Below are 20,983 nucleotides of genomic sequence, written 5' to 3' on the forward strand. Positions count from 1 at the left end.
TATTGTTTGTATGATTTATGAAATTGATAAATGTTAGTTATCTTAACTTGTTCATCATATCCTACATCACATGGCCTATTGAAATCCTCACCCGTGGGGATATGGGTTAGAATAGGTCCCCAATACCTCCTTGTTTGTCGAAAGAGGCGACTATATGGGGAGGTCCTTTGGATGAGATCGCAAAAACCCAGGTCCCGTGTCACAGTAGGTGTGACACGACAAAGATTCCCCCCTTCTCAAAGGCCGTAAGCGCCGAGCATTGATCTAAATTTGGCAGCCCTTCACTTGCAATGACGACGTCTCCAGACGAGTGAAATATTCTCGAGAGGGACATTAAACAATATACAATGAATCAACTATTGATATAATCCGGCTTTTGTAATTCCGTCTTGAAATTATCTAAAGTTCCACGATATATACTAGCGGAAAAAAGAAATTGTGCATTATTTAGTATATGAAACAAAATATATATATATATATATATATATATATATATATATATAATAATAATAACAGTGAACAAATTTTATTTTTTGTAATACTGTTAACAAATGTATTCGTTACAACATTTCATAATCCATGAAAGTTAACGTCGAATAACGGAAATTTTAGCACACTCGAAAGACACTGGTTTTCGAACTTGAATTAACAAAGTTAATAACGAGTGTGACCACCATTTGCATTCATGCATGCTTGACAACGACGCCTCATTGATGCCACTAAAGTGTTCAGAAATGCTTGGGGGATGTTGTTCCCGATGTTGGTCAAAGCCTGGTCTAAATCAGTCAATGTCACTGGCTGATTTGGTAAACGGCGTAGACGTCGTTCCATTTCATCCCAGACGTGCTCGATCGGCGATAAATCGGGGGAAACAGCTGGTCAAGGCAAGACATCGACATTCTGTTAAACAAAGAAGTCCCTGACTACACGTGCAACGTGTGGCCTTGCGTTGTCTTGCTGCAGAGTGATGCGATTTTGCTGTCTATGTATGAAGGGTATCACATGGCGCTGAATAATTTTGTCTCGATAGCGTACGCCGGTGAGATTTCCATTGACAATTTGTAGAGGGGTCCTTCCACGTGCTGTTATTCCACCCCACACCATAACGCTACCTCCACCGAATTGTCTACATTGGACAACACAAGCGTCCTGGTATAGCTCCCCAACGCGACGATACACTCTACAACGGCTATCCAAATGAAATCTGGATTCATCAGTGAACAGAATATTGGCCCAGTCCTGTATTCTGAATCGCAGATGTCGTCTGCAATACGCTAGTCTAGCGATACGATGACGTTGAAGCAGTATTGGGCGCACCGCTGGACGTCTTGGTCTGATTTTGTGCTCGCGCAGACGATTACACAGTTCTTGGACTGAATGGTCGAAGTAAAAGCAGTGAAACTTGCTGTCTGGAAAAGATTTGTCAGGTGCACAAGTCTAATGTGGTTGCCCTGCCGACGCGACTTCACACGAGGACGCCCAGAACGTGGTCGATCCCGAGTGTTACGAGATTGTTGGAAACGTCTCCATAATGACTGGATGGTGTTCCGATAAACTCCAAAGTGTCTTGCTACGATATTTTGTGACATTCCAGCTTGAAGCATCCCAAAAGCACGATTACGTTGGTTTTCGCTGAGTCGTGGCATGACAGAAGGGTAAATTTTGTCAAAACTAAAGTGCTTTCCTTAACGAATAGTGTCCAAACAAACATTTTACATTTCTTACTCCAAACAGTATTGGCCAGTAAAACTCGTGCGTACGAACATTTCAATAAACAACATGTGTTCACTAACCATGAAAAAGCCCGTGCATCTTAGTCGGGTACTATCTGATATTGTTACAAAACATCACCTTTATCGATTTTTTTTATATTATATAAATACAAACAATAAATATAGAAAAATTATAGTAAATTTTATGATGCACAGTCTTTTTTTCCAGCTAGTGTATGTGAATAAAAGACATAAAGAGGTAGACCTACATGCAGTCATGTATTTGTTATTTTCACATTCTCCAGAGCAAAACGCACAAAATACAGTTTTTTTCTCTGAATATGTTCAGTTTTCATTACAAAGAACTACTCTTTTAGAGTCAATAAATGCAATGCAACTGCAAGTTCCCACATCATTAAAGTTATTGCTGAGTGGTGATGAGATATTTGAATCAAAAGATATCATAAAGATTTTTGAATGTGTTCAGAAATACATTTTGGAAAGCAAAAGATTTTAAAAATGCATTTAATACATGCGAGTTTGTTATGTATGTCTGTTCTTATCCTGTTGAGTCGGTACTCTCAATATAGTTTCTCTCCTGCTCTGTTGTACTTATTCGTTTTTCTTTCACTTTTTTATTTGGTTTAATTTTTTTCTCTTCTGTATATCCCTTAGCTCCCATTAACCAACCCCACATTTCTCTTTTGTTACCTTATTATTCATATCAAAAATTCATACTCCTCATATTATCATTATACCTTGAATGATATATCATCCTTTCACTTCATAGCTATATTGTAATTTCTTATGTACATCATTATGTGGACTTTACCTTGTACCTTAAAGCAGACGGCTTATATAGGCATTGCCTGCTGCCTATAATCCGTATTACATGTATGTTATTCATAAGATACTCTTTGCAGGAATAAAGTAAATGAAATATCTAGAATATCGCGTGAAAACCGGGGTTTTCTCACTTATTCCTGTCATTCTTGGTCTTGGAAATTATTCTTGATGAATGTTTGGGAATGACGTGTCATGATTGGTTTGCAAAACTAAAACCGGTTACAGTTACGTCACGTGACTTACCAACGTATAACATCCACCAAACGGAAGCAAATCCCTCTATAGTGAAACTAAGAATTCCGGAGAGACAACTTAAAATTGCAATGGTATCGTCATTTGCACAAAAATGGAACAGCTTCAAAACAAAGACAGATATGCACAGCGACACTACGTCATCTGTAGAATCCAATCTGATTAAAATAAGATCTTTGATCCGCTCCGTTATTGTTATGTCGCTACACAAAGATCTGAAGACATCCCGTGTGGGGTCACGTCGGTGTCAACTTTGGTTTGGCCAATCAAATCGTCACTGCTTACATCTTTGGATGTAAAAGTAAATAACGGTAAGCCTCGAAAAGTTCCGAATGTTTAAACTTCCGAATGAAAAAAAAAACATGGCAGCGCCAGTTGGAACACATGGGAGTACTCGGACTACCCCACGAAAAGTCTATCCTCTGGGGAACATTTGCCTTATCTGTGGGTTTTCATTTGTGAGCAAATCTGTTGACACTGATGGCAACATTAAAATCAACAAATACCTGGACAAAAAACTCCGACTTTCCACGGACCGAATGAAAGTTTTGAAAGATGTGTGCGGAATTTCGGATAGTGTGGTATATCCAACTGACACAGGTGTGTGTCAGAAGTGTTTCAGAAGTACCGAAAGAGTATTAAAACTGGAAAAGGAAGCAGCAACTATGAGGGAATCTTTTAAAGCATCTGTTCAACTCACACTGCAAAGGTCAGTCACATTTAAATAACCCTGCTCACTTTAGAAAGTCGATAAATACCCCCGTGACCTTTTTTTCCCCAACTTCAAAATGGCAAGCCAAACTCGTTGATAGAATACAACTCACTAGGTTCATATACGTTTATAACTGCATATTTAATCGATTTTAAATCAATAAGTATCAAAGTCTTAAGTAAGTGTGTGTGTTGAAGGGGGGAATCACTTTCATGCAGATTTTGTTCAACATATTATTGCCATAAAGATATTTCATTTGTTTCAATATGTGTGGCTTTAATAATAAAAAAAAATCTTGATCTTATGATTTACCTTCAATCTCATATAGGTTTAATGTTTGTGTGCCTTCCCCCTCTAAAAGATTCATAGAAAAGAGAGAAATAAGGAGCCCATTTAAAGAAAATACAGATGTGAAGAGGGTTCGACCAGATGATCCACTGTTAGTACCTATCAGAAGGGTAATGCCCGTGAAGCTGGTACAACTCCAGCCTGCCAGCGCTAATGTAATTGTGAACAAAGCACGGCGCTCTCTTGGTGGGGACTTTTTGAAACAGGTAACGACTGGATATTGCACTCGATTTCTATGCAAAGGCAGTGTGCTGGTGTATAATGCAAAGGATTAATACAATTTGACATGCCAATCAGATTAGTATTAAGTTCTTTGGTCGTCTCCAATTTATTGTTGATTACGCTTAGTGAGTGTAAGGTATAGGATATATCAACAATTATGATTACAATCATATGTACATGAATGTGGCTGAAACACTTGTATGCTATATTAATCATAATTCTGTTGCCACCTGCTGCCTTCATTCCTACTACTGCTGAAAAGATTATGAATTACCCCTGCTAGTTGATAAAAGTTTTCAAAAACTTTGAACACACATAACTTCATAAATTGCAGACCACAAGTAACTGAATATCTTTGAATACATTTTAGGAGAAAATAACTGATAAACATGAAAATGTTTATAAAAATGGAGAAGTTGAGGTACAGTGTAGTGAAAAGGTTGAGCTTGACCATAATGTTACAAAATAAGGCTAAGAATAATAATTGTTGTGTTTCTGCTAACATCTAAGACAAAATAAGGGTAGGTAGTTAGGTGATTGGGACTTAAGAATCAGTGAATATCTTTGAAAACAAATTAAAATTGTTTTTGCATACTCAAAGAAACAATGTGATCAACAACTCCTTGCAGGTTAACATTATGAACACAAGGGACTTAATTTTCACTATTGTTGCAACTTGGTAAGCTGTAATAAATATATTAATTACATGATCATCTGTAATAAGTATTAGCTCCAAAACAATGTATATTCAATAATCTCTTAAACAATTTGTTAACTGTACCAGGTAGGAAGTATCATTCATTAGGTCGATCAGGTTAGCGGAAACACTTTAGTTTTTATTTTAAGCCTAAGCTGGTCAGATATTTTTTGCATCACTGATCTAGCTATTTATGATAATCATGATAATGTTAAAGAATCAGTGATTTGATTAAACTGACCAGTTGAACTGTTGATTGTTATTTCTAATACATTATGTTTTGCATGTTACATTGGCACAGGTATGCCATATTTATTAATTGAATTTGTCTTTAGAAAGATTAATGTTTATCTTCAAGTCAGACTTAAAATCTGAAAATGAGATAATTCAGAAATAGTTACAATTAAGGCTCAAAAGAATTGATGTTCGGATGATCTGGGGTCTGTATAGTATGTATTTGGTCTAGTGGTTTGTCACAAGCATGCACCATTGGGGCTTGTTAATTTGAATACTTGTCAGAATTCCTCAATAATTAGGCTAGTAAATCAGATGTCCAAGTGACTTAGGTGGACTATTGTCGTTGTCCGTTAAACATTTTACATTTTAAATTTTTTCTTGAAAACCACTAGGCAAATTGATTTGTTGCCATTTTTGGTATGAAGTTTCTTTAGGGTAAGAGGAATGTAAACTGATAAATTTATTATCTTAGCTTCTCCAAGGCCTCATGGGTTGTGCCAAAACTTATTTCCTCCCACACAGAAAAACCAAATGCATCTATAGGTAAGATGTCCTTGAAGCCATTTACCAAAATTGTGGAATTCATGGCCCTTTGGTATGAAAGGGGTTCAGTCTCCTAGGTGGGGTCAATATGGCCATATAGTACTGTAAAGATATATTAAATCTTAGAGAATCTTTTTCTTTAGTCAGAAGTGTGAGAAAAAATAAATGCATGGCTATGATGTCCATGAAGATCGCTACCCATATTGTGAAAATCATTGGCCCTGGGTTACGAGTTTAAGCCCTTGGGTAGAGCAATGTAGCTCTGAGCCTCTCTAGCGAAAATGTATTAAATCTTTTTCAATGTATGGGCGTTAGTACTCATGTGACCGTTAAAGCCTGTGGGTCTCTCGCTTAAATTTTTGTTTTATTTTGCATGACTTTATAGTTTTGTTCTTTATTTTATTTTTTGCTTTGTTGACAGATATCAACACCGTTGAATGACCTTCAGTATGTATTCAGTATTTGTCTAAACTTGATTATTGTCCATATTAAACTGATAGAAAACATGTAAATATTGATCATGTTGATAGATTTTATATATATAAGCAAATTATGACATTTTTAGGTCACCTGAATTCATTCAGGTGACCTATTGCTATCTGTTTTTGTCCGTCGTCGTTCGTCGTGCGTTAACATTTGAACATTTTCAGCTTCTTCTCTGAAACTCCTGAACCAATTTCAACCAATTTTGGCACATAGCATCTGTGGGTGAAGGGGAACAAAAATTGTGAAATTCGTGGTCCCTGCCCCCCTGGGGCCTGAGGGGTGGGGGCAAAAACCATCAAAATGAGTGTAATTTTAAAAAATCTTCTTCTTTACTCCTGGACATCAAGAAGCCAAACTGTGGGCATAATTATAATGAGCGTTGAGCCCTCTACCAAAATTGTGAAATTCATGGCCCCTGGGGCAGGGGTTCTTGTGTTAGGGTGGGACTCTATTGGTCATATAGTGAAAATGTAGAAATTCTTTGAAAATCTTCTCTGTCTCTGGGTAATAAGTAGACAAACTAATAGCATGGTAATGATGAGCAAGGATGCCTCTTTATACCCCCGCAACAAGTTGTGGGGGGGGGGGGGTATACTGGAATCGAGTTGTCCGTCCGTCTGTAGATGCAATGGTTTCCGGGATCTAAAGCATTATCCTTTCCACCTACCGTCACCATATCATATATATGGACTACCCATGGGATGAAGATGTTCCCTATCGATTTTGGGGTCAAAAGGTCAAAGGTCAAGCAAACTGGACATCGAAGTAGCAATAGGGTTTCCGGGCTCTAAAGTGTTATCCTTTCCACCTACAGTCACCATATCATACATATGGACTACCCATAGGATGAAGATGTTCAATATCGATTTTTGGGTCAAAAGGTCAAAGGTCAAGCGCACTGGACATTGAAGTAGCAATATGGTTTCCGGGCTCTAAAGCGTTATCCTTTCCACCTACAGTCACCATATCATATATATGGACTACTAATGGGATGAAGATGATCCCTATCGATTTTGGGGTCAAAAGGTCAAAGGTCAAGCGCACTGGGTCAGGGGTTCTGGTATTAGGGTGGGGCCCTATTGATCATATAGTGAAAATGCATTTTATTTCTTTGAAAACCTTCTCCTCTGCTGCTGGGTATTAAGTAGACAAACTAATAGTATGATAATGATGATCAAGGATGCTTCTTTCAAAACTGAAATTTATGGCCCCTGGATGAGGGGTTCTGGTGCAAAGGCGGGGCTGACCACATAGCTATTCAATGTTTCTTCCATCCAAAAGTAAAATTCTTATATTTAAACACAAACCTAATTCAAACATTGGAAGGTTGTTACATGATACTCAGGTGACCTATAAGGCCCCTGGGCCTCTTGTTCTTGTAAATATTAAGTTCTCAGCTGTTAATATGGTTAATTTCCTGCTACCATTAAAGTTAATTTCTGTTATATATTTATATTAAAGGTATATGTGCATTATCCAAGTGGAAAAAAGACAGCCCTCATAACTTCTGAACTTCACAAAAGTATTTGCAAAACAATAGTCGGCAGGAGCAATGTTGAACAGACCATTGTAAATCACCTCTGTTCATCTAACCCAGAAGTTGTTACAAATGGAGTGTCAAGAGTAGTTATGAAAGAAGCACAGACTCTTTGTAAGAGGGGGTCAGGATCCATTCTTCAGAGTAAAAACTTTAAAGACTTCTTCCAATTTAAGTGGGAGCAAATGAAAGAGGAACTGCGAAGGAGGTGCCCTACAATTCTTACATTACTATCAGCAGTAGTTAGTGATAAGGAGCTGTCCAGTGAAAGCAAGGGATTCATCCACATTATGGTATCTGCCGCTATTGCATTGCATGGAAGAAACCAGGAAATGTCCTTTTTCCAGTACATGACTGCACTTGTGTTAACTCATGGTGGATGCATTCAAAGGGTATGCTTACTTAGGATATAAACAATGTTATATGTATACTAGATATTCGGGTGGAGATGCAAAACAAATTCCCAGTACTCGATGATTTTTAGCTCACAAAAGTCAGAGGATCAGTTAAGCTTTTCTGATCGCCTGTTATCTGTTGTCTATCAGTCTGAGAACTTTTTTCATTTTGAGCTATCCAGAACTACTGGGCCAATTTCAACCAAACTTGGTACAACTTTCTTCAATGGTCAGGATAATAGGGGTTCACATCGTTAAGGTTTCAAAATATTCTCAGGAACAGCAATTTGTTCCATTCTGACCTAGTGTAAAACATTATTGTACTGCTGTAAAAGTCATGCTACTCAGGTGAAATGATACATGTGTATATTGTTTTACAGGACATTGAACGACTATCAAACATTGGATTGAGTGTCCATCCCAAGACCATCCACAGGAAGTTAGAATCCTGGAAAGAATTGATAGATGTGAAAGTCAAAGAATTACGTGATTCATGGGCTGATAGTGGGAATGTGAAATACCAATTAGTGGGGGACAATTGGGACAAGAATATATTACCATCATACAGGACATCAGACCGAGGAACCCTGTCACTCCATCTCTTCAATGTTATTGCGGTTCAAGATAGAGTCCCACCTTTACCGGAGCTTCCTAAAGAGGAAAGAGAGATGACACAAGCTTGTGAATTTCTACCATCCATTGCTGATCAAAAACAACTGATGAAAGAATTGACATTCTTATTTGCAACCTCCATCATTGAGCATAATCCTCAGCTGCATAGAGTGTTTAACACTATTTATCCAAAGCATTTGGATCATCCTTACAGTCATTACTCTGGACTTAAGACATTCCAAGTAAATATTTACATTCTACAGTACTGAAATTGTAAATTCATGAATATATTTCACCATTAATTTAATTATATGCATGTTTTTAAAGAATTCCACTGATTGACTTATTGAATAATATGAATACCCATGTAACCATTTTTATACATTTGTGTTTCAGTATCCACTTGGATTATATGACTGTAATGAAAACAAGACCCAAGAACTCATTGCTCTTTTGAAGAAGCTATCCAATGACTTCATACCACAAAAGAATGGGGAAATTGTTGAGCCTGTGTTTTTTGGGGGTATGTTTTTAATCACTTACTTACATTATTGTAATGGATAATGATTAAATATTTTTACAAATTCAAACAATTTTATTTTGTGACAAAAGGGTATTGAACCTTATCTAATACACATTAAATGCTGTTTTAACCATTAATGCATGTATTATAGGAGACAGACTAACTGACGAAAGAGTCCAATCAGCTCAAAATGCAATGAAGAATGCTGCAACACCAAAAGAGAAATTGGAAGGGTTTATTTCCAAAATAGAAGATTTTCATAGATTGATGAATTTCTTAGAGGTACTTGTTAAAATTCAATTTTTATTATTTATTGCAATTGGTTGTCGTTTGTCGTCGTTTGTCATGCATTAACAATTGAACATTTTAAAGTTCTTCCTGATAACTACTGTTCCAATTCTTTTTAAATTTGGTATGAAGCATCTTTAGGACAATGGGGACATAAATTGTAAATTTAAGGACTCCTGGGGCCTTAGGGGCGGGGCAAAAGTTGACTAATTTTCAAAAATCTTCTCTTTACACTTGCATATTTTAAGAAATGAAACTAAATGCATAGTGATATAAAGCAGGAAGGCCTCTACCAAAATTGTAATTTTCTGGATCCCTGGGGTAGAGGTTCTGAGTCCAGGGTGGGGTCAAACTTGGTATGTATAGTGTATATGTGCAAAACTTATAAATGATATCCGCTTTAATGCTATTGGTACTAAATTGAAACTAAATGGATATTTAGAATGAGCAAGTAGTCCTTCACCAAAATTGTAAATTTCATGATCCTAGGGAGTAAGAGTTTCGTTTCAAGGTGATGCCAAAATTATTATAATGATTTGAAGGACTTCTTTCAGTTTACTGATACCGTATAAAGTTTAAATGCATATTTAGGAATAGCAGAAAAGGATGTACAAAAAATGGTGAATTTTGCAACCCCAGGGTTTTGACTCTAGGATGGGTCCAAATTAGTCATATCGCTTAATGTTAATAAATATATAGATTATGTAAAGACTTTCATAAGTGTACTCGCTTTTTAGACATTGAAGTTTTAAGAACACATGTTGTTTTAAACTGTTGCTGAATGATAGAATTTAGCTTAGATATTCAGAACAAGAAATGTCTTTTCTAGATTTCATTGCCCACGAGATGAAATAATTTCAGGATGCCGAGTAAATTGCATATTAAAAAAAAAATTAGACAACATATTTTGAAATCAGGCACTTATATCTTTCTTAACCTCTTACAAGTTTGTTTCTCTATGGATGTGGGTATTGGTATGTGTACACCTTAATCAAGATTCAAAATGATTAATCATCATTGTATACATAATGTACTTTTTGTATATATTGCTGACATATACCTCCCATTTTATTAACTTGATTCATTAGATACTTAATCCATCTTATATGTGTTATAGGCCATAGCCAAGATGACTTTCAGCACAGATAGTGGACAAGATGCTGGGACTCTCTATTACTACAGGAATCTGCTGAATCATAGAGGTGTGAAGGGTGAAGTTAAGAACTCATATCGCCCATATAAGCTCCTGTGCTACACCGTGTTTGATGCTATTTGTCAGCTCTTTCTCCTTCATCATTTTGACATGACGGATGTTGATTCTAACCTCCCATTTCCAGAGGAATTCCAGGAATTGTCAGACAATGCTAAAGTAGAATGGTTAAACTTGGTGTGCAGTGAAATCTTGCAGACATGGTTCTTTGAAAATGAGAATGACATTTGTAAAGAATTAAGGGATGTGTTAGATGATCCACAGCACTCAGAGAACTACTGGCTTTCGAGAATGCTTGAAAATGAACGTTTGAAGTGTCACTTTTGTGAAGCGACCTATGCATGTGTTGGCTCACTCCAATCCCATGAACAAAAGAAGCATGATGTTCAAATCCCTCCAAAACAGTCAAAATTGAAAGAGAAGAAAAGAGATCAGCTCCAGGATTACTTGGTAATGGTATTCAAGCTTGTCATTCTTCACAAAAACTTGGACACAGCTGTAGATATGGGAGATGGAGAGCGGGCAGTCAGGTCAGCTAAGTATGAACTGCCTCTATATAACAAGACGAACAAAGTCAAATACCTGATAGGATCTGTTCAGCTCACAGCCTTAACATCAAATAGTGGTGTACTCCCAGAAGATCAAAGACAACGGCTAGTTGCAAACAGATTTGTCAATATTCAAGGTGGACAAAATAACAACATTGCCCTTGATGAATACCTTGAAATGGTGAACCGTGACAGCAAAGTAGCTTGTACTGGCAATCAGACGAAGGATAGCATCATTCTCCATTCTAAGGAATACCCACATTTAGTCAATTTTGTAAAACATCTCGATGAAATTGCAAATGTTCGTCAAAAGAAGGGCTTTCATCATCTACCTTCGTACCAGAGTGATGTGAAAAAAGTTTTACAGGATTTAATGCAAAATGATATTCTTGTGTATGACCCAAATAGGAAACTTCACTGCAAAAAATTTGTCATTGATAGAAATCCATTCGACAACGCATTTACCAAACTTCCAATTATGATTCATAGGCACAAACCAACTTTGCCATTTTGTCGACTCCGGAATTTGCACATTTGATTTTGCCAGCTTTTCTACGCAGAAACTACAAGGGCGTGCATGTCATAAATATCTGCATAATATCGAAGTTTTAAGAATTTCAAGCAAGTTTATGTCTTGATACTTGGCCTTATATACATTGTATATGTTACTCTCATTGTGTAGTATTGTGCCAAAACAAGTCAAAAAATAGGACCCTGGTTTGTAAGGTCTTACATTGAAATTGATATTGAATTTGATGACTGACTTGATCTTGAGGCAGATGTTCAAAAACCATTTTCTTTCACCATCCATTTGACAGTAATAAACATGTACAATTCTTGCATGTCTTGAGCTTGAATAAAACAAATACATACAGTGACACTAGTTATTCACTTAAATTTATTGGCATGTCGATCGAAGAAACATTTTAAAGATTAAGGGCGAGATTAAAAGTTCAATGTCTGACACATACACCCCCACCCCAATCAAATACCTAGTACTTTTCTTCAAGACATTACAACCCTTTAAAAATAATGATTTAACTCAATTCTTAAGCATAGGTACAATGAATTAAAAAGCAATTAACCTACTTAGTACAACTCTAATGACAGACTGAACATGTTCAATCTTTCTCATAGATCCTGAAAACAGAGCCTCCCCTTTGAATATAGCTTTTCATCCGACATGACCTTTTATATCTCGCCCCTTTCAAGCATGTAATAGAACAAATTTTACCTTGACCACTGGAAAGGAAAAGCAATACTATTAATTTTGATGGGTTTTTTATTCCCCCACCCCCATCAGTTTTTTACGAGAAGTCATTGAAAAGTCAGGCATAACATGAATTTAAGTCGAGTGTGCCATCTAAGAAGTCATTATCTGAACTTCCAAAAGAATCTTCAGCCTCATTACTGTCTGAGTTGGAAATGACACTCTGTTCAAAAAGTCTCTCCAAGGAAAGATATTCACAATTGCCACAACTACAAAGTTTGTGGCACACATCGCAGCATGTATGCTTTTTAACGTCCTGTTCAAGTTCACTTAAATTGGATTCACTCAAAAATTGTTTCATAATGTTTATTCGTCTACAAGTAGGTGAACGTAGGATATCTTTCATGGATTTGTCAAGTCTACGCAGATGATAAGCGTTAAACAAAATAAGGGCAATTGATGACTCCCCATCTCTTCCAATGCGCCCTATTTCTTGCACTAAGTCTACAATATTTTCGGGTATTCCGAACAGAATTACACTGTTGCAATGGGACACATCAATACCCATCCCTAATGCAGTAGTACAAATCACTAATCTGATTTTTGAAGTGTTATTCTGGTCATTTAAGCAATTGACAATTTCAGTTTTTTTGCCAATGGGTGTTTCTGAGTGAAACATTTCAATAAGAGGACTTGTGCCATCCAACTCCTTAATGAGATAAGTGTAAAGTTTAGAAACATCATTAATGCTAGAACAGTACAATAATGTTTTGGGAAAGTCACTCTGCAAATGTTGAATTCCATCCACAAGCCAGGACATTGCCATTTCAAGATCACTGGATACTTTGGATATTGAGTATTTTATGTTAGCTTTATTTGGAGACATAACAATTTCTACTGTGTTTGGTCCAAAAGACAACTGTTTTGAAACTCTTTTCTGAATTTTTACTGTAGATGTTGCACTTAGTGCGATAACACTGGCTTTTGGAAATAAAGATCTTAATTCTCCCACATGCGAAAACCACTTCCTAAATGCTTGTTTCTTTAAACCCATTCGGTCTTCACCCCTACATAAAAAAATAAACAATAACCAGGTCAGTGGTTGTGATAAAAACATGAGGAATAGTTTGTTGGAATAATGATATATTTACAATAAGTAAATGAAAAATTTACCATGTTGCAATCGTATGAAATTCATCAATGACTATGTTTTGTACATTCAATTTCTTCATATCTTCTCTCCAAACTGCATTACTTATCAAAGATTCTGGAGATGCATAGATGACATCTATTTCCCCACTGAGTATCTGCCTGTCACTTTCTTCACTTAAACCTGTAAAAATATTTTTTAAAGAATATCCTATTTATTATAATACTATATACCAAAGTTTGCTCAGATTATGTCGACACCCCGTGCAAATATTTGTCGATCCGACACTCAGCACATCAGTGAACAAAACCGGTATCATGGATTACATAAAGCCCTTTACCTTTGTACGCTGCCGATATACCCGGCACAGCTGATATTTTCTTCACCTGGTCCTGCATTAGTGCAACTAAAGGACAGCAGACTAATATCACAGCACTAAATCCGGGGTTCATCTCGCGCATAAGTGGAATGTAGACTTGAAAAGGCAGCGATTTGCCAAAACCAGTTGGCAAAATGGCCATACAGTCTTTGCCTTCAATCATGGCATCCAATATGCTCCGTTGTTCTTTCTTTAAAGCACTAACACCGAAACGTGGTAAAATTTTCTCTAAAGCTGCATCGATTACTTTAATGTCGGCCATTTTTCCTTTCATACCGAATGCATTTTGTAAGAATAGCCCGCGATTGGTTGAAGCAGAAGCATTTCATTGGTCGACCCCAGGTTACCAAAGTTGACACCGACGTGACCCCACACGGAATGTCTTCAGATCTTTGTGTAGCGACATAACAATAACGGAGCGGATCAAAGATCTTATTTTAATCAGATTGCTGTAGAATCATACCATCCGATTTTCTCCGATGTAAAACAGAATGGCTGACCCAGAAAATACAGTACATCCACACTACTTCTCGTCGTAAAAGGCGAAATCACGAAAGTTAAAGCGAGCACACACATCACAAATTGCCAAACTTGGCCATCTCGGAGATTCGACGAACTAGTATAGAAAGCGAAAAATCTGCCGACCTTTTGACACAAAGTGTCATCGTTTGTTTTTCGTTTGGAGTTTCCTAAGGTTTCTGGTAAATACAAGCCCGTAAATAGATTAAAAAAGCACAACACTAACGACACTAAGCACGGCGGAACAGAGCCTAAATACTTTAGTGTATATCCGGTAGAGATGTGTGCGATTGTCGACCCTATACCATCATAAAGATGTAGTAAGGCGAATGTGAAGGACCGTGACTTGTCGTATTTTGTGATATCTGCAACTACACCAGACAAAGCCATAGAAAGAGTACATCGGGTACCTGTTATTCCAGCCAGTAAAAAACCCACGAAAAAATACTTGATATCGAGGTTGTACTGTACGACAACAAGTGTGGCGAAATATTGTAGGAAGGTTCCTAGAAGAGGTAGGATGATGAAAAATCTCCTACCATAGTAGTCCGACATGATCCCTCCAAAGACAACGACGAAGAGTCCCGGTATATACTCAGCATATCCGTAGTATGCGTCCCACTGCGCAGATTCGCGTTGAGCTTCCGCACTGTGAAAGGAGCAATTTTTATTCGGAATTGATTGAGTGATGCTCGAGTTTGTCAGGTCCGCCTGAATTTGTTCACTGATATGTCGGAAAGTGTACTCCATTATAACGGAATATCCAGACTGCGTGGACACATTGTGTAAAATCAGAATAACACATATGGAGTAGTGCACAGACTTTTTAGATTTTGTTCGTGTTCTGATCGCATTATCGGTGTCAGGAAGAAGGTGGGTGTCCTCATTACCAGAATCCATTACTATATTTAGAATATAAAGCGGTGATTGTCCGTAATATGTAAAGCCGGGTTATCGTCTGACCATCAGATTATGACTTATCCTAATATATAGAAATACAAGTAAACACAAGTAAACATAAGCGAGGACAATAGGTGACAAAATGGACCCCCTGTATCTCCAATATTTATTTATGACATGCCTTACAGGAAAGCTACTTTATTTGCAAGACGCGATGGTTTGACTTTCTTCACAGCGTAGAGAGATAACTAAATGTATCATATTCTGTTTGATTAAAGAATTATGGATTCCGCAATGTTCCCGAGTTACCAGTAATAATATTAGTTAAGGAGACACCTAGAGGGGTAATACGGAAATATATGGCGTCCTTGAAAAAAATCATATTGGGCGAGGCGAAATTTATCCTCTCTATGATTTTACCTAGATACACTGATTAAGACATTATTCATTCTTAATGGTTTTCTAATGTATATATACAACTGTCATAATAAATGACTGCAATGCGTGTATTCTTGAGATAATTTATCAAAAGTACAACAATGAAAAAATGGCTGCAACATTTAAACCATCAACAACAGGATAAAAAACTAAATTTTCAACAAACTGTAAATTCAAAAATGTTGTCTTTTCTTTTCAGATGACTTGGTTGGGTCAAGAATTATTGATTTTTGTGGTCTTGAATACAAAAGAGTTCCACATCATGGCAGCCGAGCTATGTATGGCGGGAATTTCAATTTTTAACGTTTTCAGGTTAGTACTGACGCTTATCTAGGCCGTATATCAACAGAATAATATGACAAATTTTTATTAAATAATTAATCCTATCATTTATCATGTAAAAATGTTTTGGGTTGCCTTTCCCTTTAACGTCCCTCTCGAGAATATTTCACTCAAGACGTCACCATTGCCGGTGAAGGGCTGCAAAATCTAGGCCTATGCTCGGCGCTTACGGCCTTTGAGCAGGGAGGGATCTTTATCGTGCCACACCTGCTGTGACACGGGACCTCGGTCTTTGTGGTCTCATCCGAAGAACCGCCCAATTAGTTGCCTCTTACGACAAGTACGGGGTACTGAGGACCTATTCTAACCCTGATCCCCACGGGACTAAACCACGTGGAAGGGGCATATTGCAAATATTAGTTTAGTAAGAGACATAACATCGTTGTATGTATTATTGGTTTCAGCCCACAAAATTCAAAGATTTTTTTCAGAGGCGGGATAACTCTTCATATCTAGTTGGTTTTTATTTTAAATTAATGTTAAATAAAGTCGGTACATTTATAATGGTGGATCCTGTTTCTTCCATTACAGCGTCTGACAATCATCCAGGCTGTTCCGGCTGACAAAGGTCAAAGTGAACTTAATTTTCCCCTCCAAGTGCAACAAATGTATTTTTGATTAGAGTGTTTTAATGAAGAAGGTGTTCTATATCGTAATAATGACTGACTTCCTTTTAAAACATGGATGAAAATATAAATACCAGCAATATTTGTCCATTCTTTTCGAATACCATTGCCTAGCTGGGTAGCTCAGTAAGTTAGCACGTCGATTGTTGAACTGTAGATCGCGGGTTCCAATCCAACAGTTCTTTTTTTTTTTTCCCCACAAATTGTTTTCTACTTAAACTGCAATTTTTTACTAAATAAAGTAAATATGAAAGATTTAAATTTTTTGTTGCTTATATTCTCCACTTTTCCTCCATATCAAATTTCTTTGGTGTAGCATTCATCCTTAATATTTTTCTTGTATTGAAATTTGTATTTAAAAAACAAAAAAACCCAAAAAAAACAACAACAAAAACAAAAACAAAAACCAAAAAAAAAAAAACAACAAACAAACGAAAGAAACATATTGTGCATTGCATGGTTATCAATAATATCAACTAGATTTAATTACACTTAATGTATGCATGCACAGAGAGAGAATTGTTATTTTTGTCCCCTCTTTCTTTAAACATTAATTTCCATATATACATGTACAGTGTATATAGCTTTAGATGGATAAATAGATAGATAAAGTTACAAGATTTTAAATAACAGCTTTTCTAGGACAAGTTGAACTCGCTTTCAATTTTTGGACCTTTCAATGTGTCTCTAGACATAGCTCCTGATCCGTGGCTAGTGAAGGTGCATTGCAATATATGCCTCGTTCACACGAAGAATTTAATTCGCATTAAACGTAAGTTAATGCGAATTAAATCTGAACCGCGTTCACACGGAGATTTTAATGCGCATTACTTTACTTCGAATTAAATATTACCACCGTGTGAACGCTATTGAATTCAAATTAATTTAATGCGCATTATTTTACTTCGCATCAAATTTGATGCGAAGTAAATTTAATGCGCATCCGTGTGAACGAGGCAATACATAAAAATCAAAACCCAATCATCCCTATAGAAATTGCACTGTGCTGTCACATCATACTCATCTCTAATGACTAATTTCCAATCCGAGGTTTGTCGTGCATTTTATCATATACATATGATCAACCATTTCCAGCTTTAGATTGACAAATAGAACAAGACGCTTGATTAAGAATGTCTGCACTTTCGTAGTTCTGGGTTCCCTTTCACCTTTACTTCCTTTGATAATACAGCTGGTATTTCCCATCAGAGAGCTCTATACGGAGACTATGATATTTTCCTTGTCCTTTTTGGTGATTCTGACTCTTTTAGAGGTAAGTGATGTGTAAAAAAAAAAAAAAAAACCCAACCAAACAAACAAAAAAACCGATAAATGTAATCACACTACACCATACCAGTAGCAAGATCTCATCTTTAAATATCACCAACATTGTCGACAATTGACCACATTGTTTCAGTTCTTATCTCTTCATGTACGATATAGGAGTATTACTGCATAAATTTCCGCTGAATGTGTAATCCAAACCTATTCAGGACAACCAGTTCATCAACCATTACAATGTTTGTAGTTTTGTTTTAACTCTCGCCGAAAAAAATTCACTCTCATTGGAAGAATGTTTATTTAATGAATCGATATAAATATATGTATGATATATAATTGAGCAGTTGACATTTCGTACTTTAAAGAAAATGTTTTCAAGAATATTCATTTGTGTTGAATCTATTACCACATGTTTTTTTCCTCGTCATTTCCGCCTTCTGCTTTTCACTACTTTAGTCATTTCCTGTCATCACTTCGGCCATTAGTAGAGAACACAAATTCATTGCTTGTACACTTATTCTGTCATTTAACTTGTTTCTTTTATAGGTGTTATGTTAAGCTCAGAGACAATTATATCGCTTGTGTTCGAATTTACTATTACTTTTTAAAATATACATGTACCTATAGTGACAAGTGAAAGTGCAGATGGTTTTACAATTTTCAGTCACTTCGAGCGATATTACGAACTTCAGTTTATGATTAATTGGGGTAAGAAATTCAAGTTTAAAATGACATCAAATGCTGGACTTTCTATGTAATTGCTGGTTACAATGCACAAACATTTTGTTTAGTGGCACTGTGTCAGGGCCCAGATAAAATTCAAGTAAAAAAATTATAAACATTATTCTGAATTCATTTCTGCATATCTTAGGAAACGTACGAAATTTCCGATTTCTTGTACAGGAAGCATCTCCTTTACCATTGGTTGCGTTCAGAGTAAATCCATTGGTACCCATCACCAATTTGCTAATGGTAAATATTTGAATCATTGGTACCATTGGATCCTTGTGTACTCTGAACGAGTTTGGGTTACAAATGGTGAGAAATCCAACAATGGTACAATCGGTATACCACTAACTGATCAGTTAGCACGAAATGTAAAAGATATATATACGCTCATATACGTTGTGAATAATTTTGCACCAAGAAGATGCTTTTAGAATATATATTTTTAAATACTGTAAATCACTTTCTCTTTATTTTCTCCATTTTGGCTAGCCAAGAGTTTTCGGTCCATAAATGTGGAGCAGAGTGGACCGAAAACCCTTGGTTAGGGAAGATGTATTTTCTCTTGAAAACATCATCAGATCATCGGACGAAATGGTTAGAGTGGAAGATTAAGTACTATACCATATCACACACACTTGATTGTTTTTAAAACCCATTTCTGACTGTGTGGGAACATGTTTAAATCATCTTGTCTGGAATTGTCTTTAGCTGATTTTTACAAAGATTTAAAGGGAAAAGATGCGATACAAAATCTGTTGGTTTCAGCGTGTACGCGATGCCCGCCATTTTTGATAACGTCATAAATATAATTACCAACGCTAACAGAGTTCTAGATTGTCTGCAGAAATGTTTATATAATCGGTAAATTTTATTGGCCAACATTGATACCATTGTCGTAACAATGGTAAAAAAAATTTGCTGATGGTAACTTATGTCAAGCACCCGTTGTTGATATGTTCAGTTGTATTTTTTTTCCTATTCTCTACAGCCAGTCCATCTCCTGGGAGAGTCTTGCACATCCTCTGCCGACTGCGGAAACACAGAATGTTGTGTAGCAGAAGATAGGCGTATGCGCCGCTTCCTTTTCGGACCTTCCAAAGGAACCTGCCACGCACGCCGTTACCAAGGCCAGACCTGTCACGTGTTCCTGATCCACGACTTCGGTAACCCTAACATGTACATGAACTACTGCCCGTGTGAGGAGGGGCTGACGTGCCGGGGGGAAACAGTGGACATTCACGGAAGTCAGCACGTCCACCACAACCCTAAGTGTATACCCGCGGACCAGACTACCACCACGCAGGCGCAAAATTCTCCAAGCAGCACGGGGCCAAGTACTGGAGAAGTAACCGTAATAGGATGATGTTACTGTACAAATTCTAATTGTGATTCGGAACTTTTTCGCAAATATGAAATGAACGTCTTAGTCATGCACTAAAGAAACGATGACCTTGAAAAAATGAATAAATCTTAGTTGTCATTTAAAAATAGATACATGTAGGCCCATGTGAACATGTAGGCCTATATGCTATCCCTTTATATAAACATATTACAAACGAATATCTTCAAATCCACAGAAAAATAACACGATTCTCTCTCTCTCGTGTAAATATAAAGTAAACAAGGACACAAGTGGTTGCGTTTATACATGTATGCACGTGTATATATAGGGAATATGGCATTGCGTGTACCTGAAAACGCCTTTTCGACCATACGCATGTATACAGTTTTATTCAGTACTCATAAGTCATGAGATGTCTAGTATCTATACTTACCGTTGCCCAATATCAGATCGTGGTGTAATTTTAGGCTGAGCACTAACAGTGTTCCAATCTTACCTGCAGTTGACAATGTGAAGGTGATTGAGAAATTTTGTCAGGAAGAAAAATTTGACGATTTGACAATTTCGACTTACATACATGTATATTGTATATTAGATGAAACCCCACACAGCGCAGGGAATCACAATTAAATAATACTGCATAGAGGAGGGAGGCTTCTTTAAATGCATGTTTGAATTGTTGTGCACATGAATTGAATGAACCATATCTTTAATTCAAATGAATTTAAGAACATTTTTTTTTATTAATTGCGTGCATTAGTTATGTTATAGTTATTGATACTATATACAATAAATAAAACTTGATTATTGAAAGTCACTTGGAGATCCAAATTAAATGTTTCTCATGTAACATAAATGATCTCTCCGTATTGAAAATTAGATAACGTATTTACGAATGC

The 20,983-nt window shown here is 36.6% G+C and overlaps 3 protein-coding genes across 3 annotated transcripts; 2 read left to right on the forward strand and 1 right to left on the reverse strand.

The window, feature by feature from the left end:
- The first annotated feature begins 2,963 nt into the window (after positions 1–2,963).
- Positions 2,964–12,048, forward strand: LOC125656356 (uncharacterized). Its single transcript, XM_056144484.1, has 7 exons — positions 2,964–3,519; positions 3,851–4,076; positions 7,517–7,984; positions 8,368–8,841; positions 8,996–9,122; positions 9,274–9,404; positions 10,528–12,048. Exons 1-7 carry the CDS (start codon positions 3,143–3,145, stop codon positions 11,704–11,706), a joined length of 2,982 nt encoding a protein of 993 aa, XP_056000459.1. The 5' UTR covers positions 2,964–3,142; the 3' UTR covers positions 11,707–12,048.
- Positions 12,049–14,347, reverse strand: LOC125653970 (ATP-dependent DNA helicase RecQ-like). The gene is made up of 3 exons (XM_048883659.2): positions 13,869–14,347; positions 13,552–13,711; positions 12,049–13,445 (listed from the first exon to the last, which is right to left on the reverse strand). The coding sequence occupies exons 1-3, from the start codon at positions 14,179–14,181 to the stop codon at positions 12,497–12,499; spliced, it is 1,422 nt and encodes a 473-aa protein (XP_048739616.1). The 5' UTR covers positions 14,182–14,347; the 3' UTR covers positions 12,049–12,496.
- Positions 14,348–17,836: 3,489 nt separating this feature from the next.
- Positions 17,837–20,210, forward strand: LOC125656953 (uncharacterized). The gene is made up of 2 exons (XM_048887567.2): positions 17,837–18,005; positions 19,731–20,210. The coding sequence occupies exons 1-2, from the start codon at positions 17,961–17,963 to the stop codon at positions 20,103–20,105; spliced, it is 420 nt and encodes a 139-aa protein (XP_048743524.2). The 5' UTR covers positions 17,837–17,960; the 3' UTR covers positions 20,106–20,210.
- Positions 20,211–20,983: the final 773 nt, after the last annotated feature.

The sequence above is a fragment of the Ostrea edulis genome, chromosome 7 (assembly GCF_947568905.1).
Source record: "Ostrea edulis chromosome 7, xbOstEdul1.1, whole genome shotgun sequence".
NCBI lineage: Eukaryota > Metazoa > Mollusca > Bivalvia > Ostreida > Ostreidae > Ostrea > Ostrea edulis.

Bases quoted from the DNA above. Each gene is read 5' to 3' on its own strand.
- LOC125653970 (XM_048883659.2), bottom strand. From the start codon at position 14,181: ATGAAAGGAAAAATGGCCGACATTAAAGTAATCGATGCAGCTTTAGAG. The intron at 13,712-13,868 runs GTAAAGGGCTTT...ATATTTTTACAG, and splicing joins TATATCGGCAGCGTACAAAG to GTTTAAGTGAAGAAAGTGAC. The intron at 13,446-13,551 runs GTAAATTTTTCA...TTTTTTATGTAG, and splicing joins TTTCATACGATTGCAACATG to GGGTGAAGACCGAATGGGTT.
- LOC125656953 (XM_048887567.2), top strand. From the start codon at position 17,961: ATGATATTTTCCTTGTCCTTTTTGGTGATTCTGACTCTTTTAGAG. The intron at 18,006-19,730 runs GTAAGTGATGTG...TATTCTCTACAG, and splicing joins TGATTCTGACTCTTTTAGAG to CCAGTCCATCTCCTGGGAGA.
- LOC125656356 (XM_056144484.1), top strand. From the start codon at position 3,143: ATGTTTAAACTTCCGAATGAAAAAAAAAACATGGCAGCGCCAGTTGGA. The intron at 9,123-9,273 runs GTATGTTTTTAA...CATGTATTATAG, and splicing joins TGAGCCTGTGTTTTTTGGGG to GAGACAGACTAACTGACGAA. The intron at 9,405-10,527 runs GTACTTGTTAAA...TATGTGTTATAG, and splicing joins GATTGATGAATTTCTTAGAG to GCCATAGCCAAGATGACTTT.